We start from the raw sequence: 12,959 nt of genomic DNA on the forward strand, positions 1-12,959 counted from the left end.
TTTGATATGGCCATAATTTAAAAAAAAAAGTCAGAGCGACTTTGTGCTGCAGCAGTACAATGAAGAGGAGAAACGAATCTCCCCATTCTGATTATTTACCCCTAATACCAAGCTATAAAATATAATAATGAAATGCATAACTGTTCTACCATCATTCTTTTATATTAATATTATGCTCTCTGCCCCATAAAGATCACATAACAGCAACGTGTGCAAGTAGCCTAATTTTAGCTTTTCTGCTCCGTGTTCCTTGTCTGCATTGTTTTTTGTTTTGTCTTTTATACATACATGTTTGGCACATGTATGTATAATGTTTGGCACACCATTTTAGTCAATAATAGTTGCTTTAAATGTGCTATATGAAAATAACTTGACTTATATATTTCGTTTTGTATTGAAATGTTTGAAAACCATTTCGATCTCAAAGCTCAAACTAAATTAAAACTTTCCTAGTCGTATTTACCACTGTTTGCTTCATTCATGTGCAAGTCAACTAGTAGTTCCAATATTTCCAACAGCAGATGAAAGCACCATAATAGTACTGAGTGTATCACTCACGTGGACCGTACGACGTCACCGCCTACACACGTGTCTCCGCACGGGATTGGCCAGGCCACCGCTGTTACGTCACCGCTGACCGGTTGAACGCCGCTGGGACATTAATTAATATTCCCATTAGGGGGCGTGGCTATGCTGATGAACATCATGGATGCTTTCTGTGCACCAGACTGGACGTGTTTCCAAGACAAGGACACCCAGGTGAACAATAGCGTCACCATGTATCAACTTAACAACCACTGACAACCAGAAGCTGATGATTTCTTCTTGTATCTCTCTCTTAGTGACGATTCCTCAAGCCAGGAGGGGGATTATAGCAGTTTTTTCTCTCCAGGATGATACCTTAAAACTCTGTACTGGAGGAAGGCTGTTGCCTCCCAAGATCCGGAGATGTAATGTTTTCCTGCTGCCAAAAAGTGAGCTCTCCTCCTAGATTACGTGGATAAAACACCAACAGGTAAGTGAAGCAGTTTTACTTTGAGTTTGGATGTCTCTAAACTTTTGTCCAGTGGTCTATACTCTCTGTCCAGCCTGTCTGCAGGTACTCTAATATTCTGTCAGTTGTTCTTTTGTAGGGTTAATATGTAATGTTTATTATGCATACCCTAAACATGTCATACAGAGGGAGTTAGTAGCTTTGCCCCAGCTATAATGTTAAAGTTGCATTCGAATTGTAACAAAAAAATGGCATATACTGGCTTGCCGTACAGACAGTGAATGGGGAGTTGCTTTGTACAGTTACACCAGGCTTATTATTTCCACGGAGCAGCAGCAGCAGCAGGCTATTACATAATAGTGTTGGGGGTGGGACCATACAGCCCAGCCACAGACCATCTTATCAAGTTCCTGCTGCTGCTGCTGCTGCCTCATCCGCATGTGCATGCTGTGGTGTTTACACAGGAGGCTTAGGCAAAACACATGGCAAAGCCTTTTACTCCACACCACTCTGATGAATGGGAGTCTGGACGGGCAGCAGAGCACTACCAGCCCGCTGTCTGTTTCATTCGTTTACATCGGCTTCATGCTGGACCATATTGTGGTCTCATGTTTGGGGACATTCTTATATATAGTTCTTACATAGATGAAATGAAAAATACTCTTTAATATTCTTATAGGGACTTATAGTGTATCTGTGGTACTCCGTAGTGAGTGTATAGTGGCCCTATTGTCCTTAATGCTAGCTTTATCTATGATATTCTTATTGGGACTTGGAATATGCTGTGATATTTGTATAGTATCCTTGTAAAATGTGTCACAGGATTGCTATAGTTCTTTTTCATAAGGATATGAAATGGGCTACCTTTCCTAAACTCACCAGTTTGTTTATTTTCACTAAAGGCTTTAACTATTGCCTGTTGCACTTCTATTGTCTCTTGCATGTCCAGTTTTCCATGCAAGCTACATCCAGTTCTTTGTACACCTCTGGGATACAAACTCATGTTCCACTGAGAGATCAATAAGTATCTTTTGGACTGTAAGTTAGTGGACTAATGTGTCACATTTGGTATAATTGTCATCAACATCCATTCTGATTTACAAGAACCTTGTGGTTTTGAGAAGATAAAATAGTTTTCTGTGTTACTGCAAGAATGGAGCATTGTATACTATAGTGCATCTAGCACCAATGGTAGGTCCTATGAATAGACACCTGGTTCATAAACTGGTCTTGGGTGGCTTGCACCTTTGCTGAATTGAATAACTAGGGTGCGTCAGTGGGGATTTACCATCAATAGCTACATGGCACACTGAGATAAGCTGCTTGATACACCTAGATGTTGGAATATGACAGACCTTAATATCCAACATGGAGGCTTGTAGCAACTGATTATGTAATAACTGCCGGGTAATGTAATTATTTCTCAAAATGTAATAACATGACACGATGAAAATGTGATCCAACCTGTTAATGCAACAAATTCCCGAATAATGTAAAAACATCTCCTTATTACTTTTTGATAATGTAATAACATAATGCTACAGAACTTATTATTTCATAGGGGGTGTAACATATTGTAATAATAATATTATTAATAATGATATTGACTAATAATGTAATAACTATGAGTTGAGTTTTTACATTATTAGTCAATATTATCATGACACAATCAGTTACAAAATATCATTATGTTGTTATTACATTTTGTGAGAATTTATTACATTAACAGGTTTGATCACATTTTCAATCCATTTTAAGGGACATTTTTTTATGTCCCTCCACCATGGTACATGGTGCAGGACATTATGTTGTCATGGTGTGAAGACACATTCTTATGAACACAATACCTCAAGAACAATACATGATAGAAACTTCTTACTTACACAACAGGTTCCCCCCTGTAGATTAGATGATCTCCTTAGAATTTTGAGCAGCTTGCTGCATAAATTTGCATATTAATGAAGAAAAACGGACTTACTTGAAACAAACAAACAAACCAACTAACTCCTAAAATACTTTAAAATGCAGAGTTCATATTCATATCACCCATGTGTTATGTGAAGAAGTATGTTGACAAATATTTGCTAATTAATGCATTCATTAGCTTAGTTAATGAACTCATTAGCACAACGGATCATGTTTAATATATCATGGTGATGGTGGGACATTAGGAGCTCAAGTGTCTCTTGTATTACATTTTAACAACTTATTACATTATCCTGCATTTATTACATTATCAGTTGCTGCCAGGCTTGGAGAGGAGTAATATCCCTAGACTGATACCAAAGGAGAAGTGGTGTTAAGGCATAAGACTTTTGCCATTAAGTTGTTCAAGTCAGCTCAAGCTCAGGCTTGGGGAGCCAAATTTCCCCTCTCACTGGTATCACTAGTCTCTGCACAGCAGTATTTCCCACAGCGCTCCATCCAACAGCAACATTATTCCGGGGAACCAAGGTTCGGTGGTCCAGGGAGGATCCACTAGGCTTGTAGTCAGTGGAGTATCTCTGTCTCTCAGAGAGGAGTGAGGGTAGTATGTTTTCCTCCAAGGTGAACACATCTATGTCTGCCTTTCCCGAAATCTTCCAAGGGCAAAGGGAGCGTGTCCGCCGCGTTATCACTGACAAGCTGTCTGTGTGGACAAGAACAAGGTGTCCAGATATCAGCTCTGTTCGATGGAGATATCCCAGCACCAATTGGACTGTAGACTGTAAAATCTATTTCACTGGAAGTTATGATGTCCTGGCATCGACTGAAATCTGAGATTCTTTCAACCAAAGATTAGGGTTTGTGAGGAATGTAAGCCAAATTGTTTATGTCTGTGTTCGACTGATATGGGTTTTTGAAGGCCATTACTGATGTTTTTTGTATTGAAGCTGCCGATAGTTGATATTCTGTGTCAATATTCAAAAGATCTTTAAGTTTGACTGTTTTTATGCCCAAAATACCAGTATTCCATGTTTTCCCCAGACTTTTACTGTTGTCAAGGTGGACAAGCCTCTGAAACAGTATTTAGACCATCATGTGACGCTAAAACTCTGTATTGAAATCCATACTAATGAAATTCTTTTAGGGTTAGCAGCCCCTTAAATCAGGGTCATATCATTGGTGGATGACACTGTTATATACACTTCAATGTTATAACCTACATACCCGTGATTTCCAGTGTTACCAAAGCTTTTCACCAGTTGCTTTCTTTTTCAGAGGTCTGGAATGCCAAAGGAACAGGGGCATTTTGGGGAGCGGGTCTCCCGGAACACCTCAAAGAATGCCAAGGATAAAAGTAACAGCGCCACCCTGCGGGCGTCGCAGGGTGGCGCCCACAGAGACCAGTCCGGAATGGGTAACATGAGCAACAGGATGATGCGCCGTGACTCGGAGAAGGACTCGGAAAAGGACTCAGGGTACTCAGGTGAGCAAGAGTCCACTTGACATACGGACAGAGAGTTCATGAATGTCTTGCAGATTTCATCCACTTAAAAGAGGTTCAAGGAGAACACTGACTGCCCGATATCCAATATTTAATCAAAGGCCAATATCGGCTTGATGTATTGACAAACTGATATATTGGTCTAACCTGAAAATACGTGTGATGGTGTTGGGATGAGTGTCCTTTCTTTTCTTCTTTTCTTCCTGTTTTCTCTCAATATCCCTGCCTACTTTTCTCCTTCTTTTCCGTCTTTGCGTTTAATTCATATCTTCCTTTTCCTCTATACACTTTGCTCTATCTTCTACATTTTATATCCCTCTGTTTCTCTCGCTCTCTCCACAAATCTCTCCGCCACCCTCTATACCCCCTCTTCCTCTTCCTCTTCCTCTCCCTCAGAGGCCGGCTCTGACTCAGTGCAGACCGATGTGGATGACCAGCGCAGCAGTGTGAGTGCGCGTCACAGGGAAAGCAGCAAAGGCTGCAACAACAACAACACACACAACATGGCTCCTTATGAGGAGCTCACCCCCATCTATGTCATCGAAAACCTGGTGGTGAAACCGGTGAGCTATTCAGTTCCAGATAACAATGTGCTTTTGCATGCATTTTACGTTGTTGCACGGTAAACAGAGATTCAGCAATGTGTACAACTGTAAGTAAAGGTTATGATAATGAAATGGGTAACACTTTATTTTTAAGTACGCTCATTCAATATTAATTATTTGTTCATAGTTTATTATCTCTTTTTAGTCATCATTAGATCAATAATTATTAGATATTTTTTATTAGCTTACTCTGCCTTGCCATTTTCTACTCAAAGCCTTTAACTTAAGTGTTGCAGCTAATCACTGGCTAATCTAGTGTGCTTAAACTGCTAAAACATGGTATTTAGCACCAGATTTTCTTCATTAGCATGAGACGTGACCTCCAACATGCCTACACCATTGTTTGTGGATGTGTGAATACCCTAAAATATTACCATGAATTGATAGGGAATTTTTACCTGTTCCAAGCTTAAATAGTAGAATCCAAATAGGAATCTCTTACCCACTTCCCATTTTTTTGGTCTAAATACTAAATTACTAATATATTGCAATTATGGGGCAATTCAAAATTATCTACTTGAATTTTTACTGAATTTAAGTTGTTTAAGTTGTTTAAGTTTATCCTCTTTTGGCAGACCGTCTATTAGTAAGTACTGTACTACTGAATACAATATTTACGACTATTAATCTCTGCTTTAAGGCTGCCCTCTGTTAACAAAATTTCTTCATGTCTCTTCATGGTCTCAGTTATTTTTCATTTTTGTGTCTCCTACTGTTTATCTCTTTGTGACTTTAACCTCCTCCAAATCTTTTGCTCTTTCTCTCTGATCCCCAATTGCTACTCACAAAAAATCCCCAATCACAACCTCCCGGTGGTACAGTCTAGACCGGAGCAGCTTCTGCATAGCCCCCTGGCATGGGGGGGAGGTTGGCACAGCCTTACTGGTGCCAAGGCGCCCACCCAGCTCTTACTGATCCAACAGCCAGCAATGCCTGCCCCGTCCTCTTCCACCTCTACCCCATCCTCGACTCTAGCTAAACCACAAGGCCAAATTAAGAAAGGAGGCAGTCGCAGCAACAAGAACCACAGCAGCAAGACCTCATATCTGCCCATCCTCAATTCTTACCCCCGCATTGCCCCCCACCCCAGGAAAGAGAGCCATGAGGGCATGGGTGCAAGTGGGGCATGGGGGGTGAAGGAGAGCGGCGGTGAGGGTCAGAGCCAGAGCAAGAGGGTGTGCACTGAAGAAGGAAAGAAGGAAGCCGTATCTACCACCAGCCACCTCCCAAAGCCCCAGCAGCAGCACCACCAGAAAGAGGGCCGAGTCCATTCCCACTCCCATTCCCAGTGTAAAGCCAGAGGCGGTCACAGCTCCTTCCCCAACCCATCACACTGCCCGCTGCCGGGCCGCGCCTCCTCCACCACCCAGCCCAAATTCCACCACAGCCACCAAAGCTCCCGCTCTGACAGCATGGGCTCGCCCTCTGTCTTGAGCTCCCAGACGCCCTACCCACATTTCTCCTCTGACTCCCGCCCATCCTCCTCTCCATCCTCTTCCTCCTCCTCCATGGCATACAGCCCCTACCGCTTGGCCCCTGAGGCGGCGCTGGGCAGTTCCCTTTCCGACTCCCAGCCAGCATGTTCGTCCGTGCGCCAACGGCGTTTCCTCAACACCGCCGAGATCCTGAACCAGTCGGGCCTGCTGGCCATCACGCTGCGCACCAAGGAGCTGCTGAAGCAGAACGCTGCCACCGAGAGGGAAATCGCTCAGCTCCGTCAGCACACCAATCTCCTATGGCAGGTGGCCCAGGCCGGCCAGCAGGTCTCCAACGAAGGCTCCAACAGCCTTGAGAAACTTCTCCAGGCCATGACCGAGTCGGACTCCTACCCCAGCCTAGATTTCAATCAGCTCAAAGCTGTCAGCAACAGCCACCAACAGAGCAAGAGGAGAGGTGAGGATGACAAAGAGAAGGATCGCGACGGGAGAAACATTAAGACGCATAACAACCCGCCGCGAAACCTGACGTCTTTACGCAACATAGAAGATGAAACGTCGCCACCTTCTCCGCTGTTTGCCCCCTCTCCAGAAGCAGCAGGAACAGAGCATCCTGATAGTCTGTTGGACTTCCTCTCCGCCTCCCTGTCAGCATCTCTTCCCGGGCTTGTTCCTCAACACGGACATAGACAAGCAAGCATGGATAAAGACCTTACTGGTCTGACTATGTCCCCAGAGAGCTCTACATACAATAAGTATCTACTCTAGCTTCTGGGGGGAAAGGGCATGGATTAGCAGTGATTGGCAGGGTAATAAGTGGACCTAGCATTACTGGATGGCATGAATTTTGTTTGTTTGTTTTTGAATCATCCAAAATGTCAATATAACATTGAACATGATTGACTGATAGGGTAAAACGATGATTGTTTCCTTTTCATGTGGTGATTTAAAGTTCAATATGATTGATGCGTTTTCCTAAACTTTTTGGTCAGGGATTTCACAATTGTAAACAAGTCAATTTCTCCATCTTTGCCTTCTGTGGGTAACATTTAAGTGGCTGCACACATAGTCAGTGATGGATGTCCAGTATGTAATTGTATTGTATCATTACTTTAAATGCTTCAATTGGTGTGGGTGACAGAAACAGTCTGCCATTTGAAACATGTTTACAGGGAGATGGAAAACATGCGCATCTACTGTAGTTATCACCAATCAAGTTCATTTTCTGTATAGATTTTTACAATTTATAGGTTACTTCTATGTTTTGCTCAAAATATGCTGCTTGTTAGAGTTTCAAACCTTTGACAAAAGAGGTCACTTCACATAGGGGTTGACAAGCTTTCAAACTGTGGGACATTTCCAAGGAGGTTTTGGGCTTTCAGATGACACAACACACCCTCTAGCGGCCATATTGGAGGTCCTCAGCTCTTGGGCAACAATGGCTGAGAACAGCTGATTACGTTTCTAAATGTACATTTTGGCTTAGGCTGTCTCAATAGAAGTGAATAGACACGGTTAATCTCTGTGCTGTTTTTGACTGGGAACTGATAATTTTGTCACTGATACATCTGATCACTCAGATCAGCTTGTTAGCTAGCAAATCACAGTAAGCCTATCTGGTCAGCTAACCACTGTTGTTGGGAACATATATAATTTGCACACTGGCTAACTAGTAGAAGCAACAGTAGTAGTTGCATCTTCATTGGTTGCTTTGCTAAATTAGCCTGCTGGCTAGTTAGCTAGCTAACAAAGCCAAAAACCAACAGTTTGTTCAGTTTAACTGAGCTCACTCTTCTCAAGCTACAACTCAGTATTTTGGAGTAGAGATGAGTAAAATGTCTTCTGCGTAGACATTTTACTACGCAGAACACTCAATCTGGAAACAAATCTACCTTCAGACTAAGACATAATGTCACTGAATGGACCTACACCACACCACGACTATGCTTTCAAGTATCTCTCTTTTTCTAGCCTGGTTGTAATGTATTTAGACATTATTTGTGCACAGCCATTTCTCCACTGGACCTGCATGATGATGCCATGCAGCTGTGGTTGCTAGATTTGTGCAACTGCAAAGCCTCTCCTGGCAACAAGTAAGATTTATTTCACACCTTGGGGACTGGTAGATCTAACACATTGTGGATGGGGCTCATGGTACAGGGTTATGTGTCTAAATGAGATCATCAGCACATGCAGGAGGAAACTATTCTTTCGTTGTGGACATCGTCTGACCCAGGATGTGGATACTCAATGGATTACTGAATGAAATTGTTTTACTCAGTGAATTTCTACTGAAAAACTCCAATAGTTGTACAGTCTTGCTTGGCAGTGCAATATTGTGGATTACTTGGATTCATTTTTGATTTTCTCCCTGTCATGTTTGAATGTCTGGTGTGTGCATGTTTGTGTGTGTATGCACACGTTTGTGTTAGTGAGTGTGTACAGATCTGTAATGCATTAGCTTGTAGAACATGAATTTTCTTGATTAAAAAATTATATAGGTTTTATTATAGAGCATTTAGAGCACATATAGAGCACTTTCTTCCACATGCTCTCAAAACACACCCTTAAACAATAAAACCATGACTTACCAAAAGATTGTTTATTGACATGTGTTGCTCATTTTGATAACATGTGAGCTGTTGAATGCCTGGCAGCAAAAGCAAAAATACCTCCAGGCATTCTCCTTCAATTTTCGTACGAGAATATTTAAGGGTATGTATAATGAAATGGGTTTTTAAAGAAACTACATAAGGCAAACCATTGCTGAATATTTCTGACACAAATAATAGATAGTATTAGACTGCTAAATGATGTGTTAGCCATATTTTAAATGCAGTTTCTCTTTCCGCCTCTTAAAGGTCCAATGCAGAATCAGAGTATAATGCTACAGATGCCCTAATACTGACATTTTTTTCATGAGATCGAAGATATTTATTCATTTCAAATTCATGTACCGATAGGACAACTCCTGATACAAACACTGACAGTGTATGTCAGCTAAATATGGGCTTACAATTTATTGTGAAGCTGTAAAAGTTTGTTCACATGAGTATTATTTGTGAACTCTGAAGTGTAAGTATTTTGAGTTATGATGGGGGGATTGTAGAATTATTCTCCATCTGCAAGTCATACCAATGATTTTCCACAGAGCAGAGCAAAATAAGAAAATGGGGGAAACAAAGAACATGGGCGAGACTGCTTCACAAGGCAAAGTAAGTCGATTTAGAGGGCAGAGAACTAATGATTCTAGGATGCTGGATCAATACAATCTATCACTGCCTTTACTACACAAATCTGTCCTCATGAGGTCAGTGATGATTTCATGATGCTAGGGAGATATGAAGTTGGATCCATATTTTTACCTTGTATAGTCCAGTAAGCGGCCTTTGATGCAACGTCATGTTTTAGGCTATGCCAAAAAGTTAGCCCATAATTTTTCAACGATGAAAACTAAGAGCCACACTTCACTATGACATCTGCTCTGGCCTAATTTAAGATGAACAACTAGCTTCCTGTACTGCAGACAAACTGGATGCATTTCATAGTACAGCACCCATTGTCACAGCTAGCCCAGGAATGCTGGATCCTAAATGAAAGACCAGGTCAAATAAAGCCCAAGCAAGTATAACAGCAGTAACTGACACATTGATAGAAATTGATCCAAAGCTGACCACAGCAATCCCTGTAAAAAGCAAGAAGAGATACATCAAAGCTTGCATAAGTTTACACTGACAGTATTCAAAGTCTGATTGATATGACATTTCACCTACTGCCAGCTGACACATCTTACAGCAGATGGCGATGTCGTCCTGGGTGAACTGACCAATCACAGGCTCTTGCAGGCATAGAAACATGCAACCCACCATAGCAAATAGACTGTATGTCACTAGAAAGACTGCTTTTTAGAGGGGCAGAAATTTCAAAAACTTGCATCATACTACATATTATCATTTATGCACGCTGCCAAAGAGAGACAGAGGTAAACAGAGAAATTGCCTCACATCAATTGATATTGCATGGCCTTTTGACTTTATGATGTAAACTAGCTCAAATAAAGAAATACCAATACAAATTCCAGGGCTGAGGGAATTCTTCAACTAATCTTGACTAATCAAGGATTTACGGCTGAACCTCATTTAACTAGAGAGTGTAAAATATAGCATTCACTCTGTGAGATTGTTTTAGTTGAAAAGATTTACACCTTCATTGCTAATTCCACAAAATGCAATACAACATATGTGCAAACACAGCAAACAATAAATCTAGACCAGCATTGGCCACACCAGCCCCTCCCTACACCCGGCCAGGCTTACGGCTGTCAGCTTCACAGAGGTATATATGTCAGGTATATATGCAAAACTGGAAATGACATTTATGACTGTAGCTAGTTGGTTTCCTTTGATTAAACATATTTAATTAAGTTGTAGGCCTGAGTTTGAGAAAGGCATCACAGGCATTGATACAACACAGAGCCGTTCTGCAATTCTGCTCAATGACCTGGGCCATTTATAAATTCATTATATTATACATGCTACATAATGTATGATACAGATGTTGCTTTACTGCATGTGTGGTGCTTTCCCACATTGTGCAAAACTGATTTGGCCTGAATGTGTGGTTCAGGAAAAAGTGAAGAGATCTGTCAAGAAAAAAATACAAAAACTTGAAATCACAGGTAATCCAGACTAATTTCTCTGGTTTCTGGATTTGGGAGACTCATTTATGTAAAAAGGTGTAAAAATGTGTTGGTTGGTTGGTGGTATTAATCTCATGGGCAAGAATTGCTGACATCATCAGGCTGCCAATGAAGTCCTGAAGACGTTTTAGCTGTTCAGTCTCTTATAGTCAGATAGCTCCATCTAGTGATGATGTAGCAATTTGCTTAATTCCATGAGGTGGATTCAGAGGTCCCATATTGTGTGAAACAGGTGTTGCCTAATCTTGGTATGGATTAGAAGTGTTCTTAATGATTTCAAAAATAAACAAACCCTAAAATGGGTAAAACTGTCCATTTCTCCAGGGTTTGTATCACAAGAAATCACCAGACTAAACAAGCCAGTCAGAATTGGCCCCAATACTGATGTAATTGCTGGGCTCCAGTGAAAACAACCAATCATCTTTGAGCTACTATTTGCATAAGCCCACCCCTGGACAGCCCCTACCGTGCAGACATTACATCAACCTAAGGATTAGCTCAATTTATTAAAGGATAATACCAGTGTTTTCATATCAGTGTGTGCATTCACAGACCACTCATTGGACCAGAGAATATTTCAGGCTCTTTGATTGGATGAGCGAGGCTGGAGGGCATGCATGTCACAATAGCCTATAAACTGAGGGTCCCTGTGCTATTTATTTGCTATTTATGTGCTATTCGGATGTTTGTAATTGAATGTGGTGTGGTTATGTGTTTTATGTGCAATGTCATGTCATTGTGTTTATTCTGAACGGAGCTGCTATGATGCATGACAAATTTCAGAGAAATCTGACAATAAAGTCCTATCGTATCGTATAAACATAGGAAGTGGACAAAACTTTTCACCTACTGCTGACATCCTTTGTGATTATGTTGTGCTACTGCTTACTGTCAATCACCTGACACACACCTGTCGCCTTGCAAACTATACTGTCACATCCATGTCTTTTTATTTAAGACTTTTGTTAGTCGACACTGTAAAGTTTGAATTTCAAAAGTGACAAACAATGAGTGTGTTAAAAAATCTAATTACATATGACATACATTGCATTATTATTGGTAGAAATGTAAACCAAATGTAGAGTAATAAATGGGCTACTCTAAATGTAACCGGTATTCTCCTTTAAGAGAACCTTTCACAGGCTACTGTATGGGCATAGGCCACACCAAAACAAGAAACATGCCCCTATACCCTGCTACTAATAACTTCACTGAACTCTCTACTCAACATAGTAGGGGAAGAGGTAGCACCTAAGGGTGCAAACATGTATAACAGGATAACAAGCCCAGCCCCCCAAACACAAGACCACCAACCACATGGGCACCTTGGCCCAAACATACAGGGTAGCCTTCACCAGTGAGTTTAATAACTGATAGGCTTTGATGAGTGATAACTGACATATTTATGAAACACACAAATAGCAACAAGTAGCCTAGCCATAATATTACAGTCCTCAGGTTGCTACAGTACTTTTCCTATAAAATAAATTAAAATGATTAATTTATTAAATTAAAAATGACAAGTACATGTGGGCATGTTAAATGTGTTGTTTCTGGCTGTCGAAAAAAAAAAAAAAAAAATCATATGCCTTTCTAAAGAGGAAGAGAGCCACAATGGGTGGCTGAAAATTATTTTCAACCTGTTCGGCTGAAGTCAGCTCAGCTCACTTCTCCCCGACTGCCCACCCAACACAGTAGGTCTACAATGCAAGACTTTGTAGTAGACTTTGTCAGTAGTTTTCAAATAGTTTTAATAAATCTCAATGTGAATACCTAGTAAAGTTATGCACTAAATAAC

General features: G+C 41.0%; 1 protein-coding gene across 2 annotated transcripts; it reads left to right on the top strand.

Annotated features, from left to right (window-relative positions):
• The first annotated feature begins 695 nt into the window (after nt 1–695).
• LOC139658076 (CLOCK-interacting pacemaker-like) lies at nt 696–9,052 on the top strand. Of its 2 annotated transcripts, XM_071536105.1 has the most exons (5): nt 696–759; nt 843–1,015; nt 4,196–4,403; nt 4,818–4,984; nt 5,848–9,052. In XM_071536105.1, exons 3-5 carry the CDS (start codon nt 4,205–4,207, stop codon nt 7,228–7,230), a joined length of 1,749 nt encoding a protein of 582 aa, XP_071392206.1. In that variant the 5' UTR covers nt 696–759; nt 843–1,015; nt 4,196–4,204; the 3' UTR covers nt 7,231–9,052. The 2 variants fall into 2 exon arrangements, with proteins under 2 accessions (XP_071392206.1, XP_071392205.1); XM_071536104.1 differs by having other exon boundaries at nt 737–1,015.
• Nucleotides 9,053–12,959: the final 3,907 nt, after the last annotated feature.

Source organism: Centroberyx affinis, unplaced genomic scaffold (assembly GCF_046629955.1).
Source record: "Centroberyx affinis isolate AG114_WGS23_722 - 3 ecotype Tasmania unplaced genomic scaffold, CSIRO-AGI_Caff_v1 ptg002826l_1, whole genome shotgun sequence".
NCBI classification, from domain to species: domain Eukaryota; kingdom Metazoa; phylum Chordata; class Actinopteri; order Beryciformes; family Berycidae; genus Centroberyx; species Centroberyx affinis.

Excerpts from the sequence above, each read along its gene's own strand:
- LOC139658076 (XM_071536105.1), top strand. The coding sequence starts at position 4,205 with ATGCCAAAGGAACAGGGGCATTTTGGGGAGCGGGTCTCCCGGAACACC. Across the intron at positions 4,404-4,817 it reads AAAGGACTCAGGGTACTCAG|AGGCCGGCTCTGACTCAGTG; the intron begins GTGAGCAAGAGT and ends CCTCTCCCTCAG. Across the intron at positions 4,985-5,847 it reads AAAACCTGGTGGTGAAACCG|TCTAGACCGGAGCAGCTTCT; the intron begins GTGAGCTATTCA and ends CCGGTGGTACAG.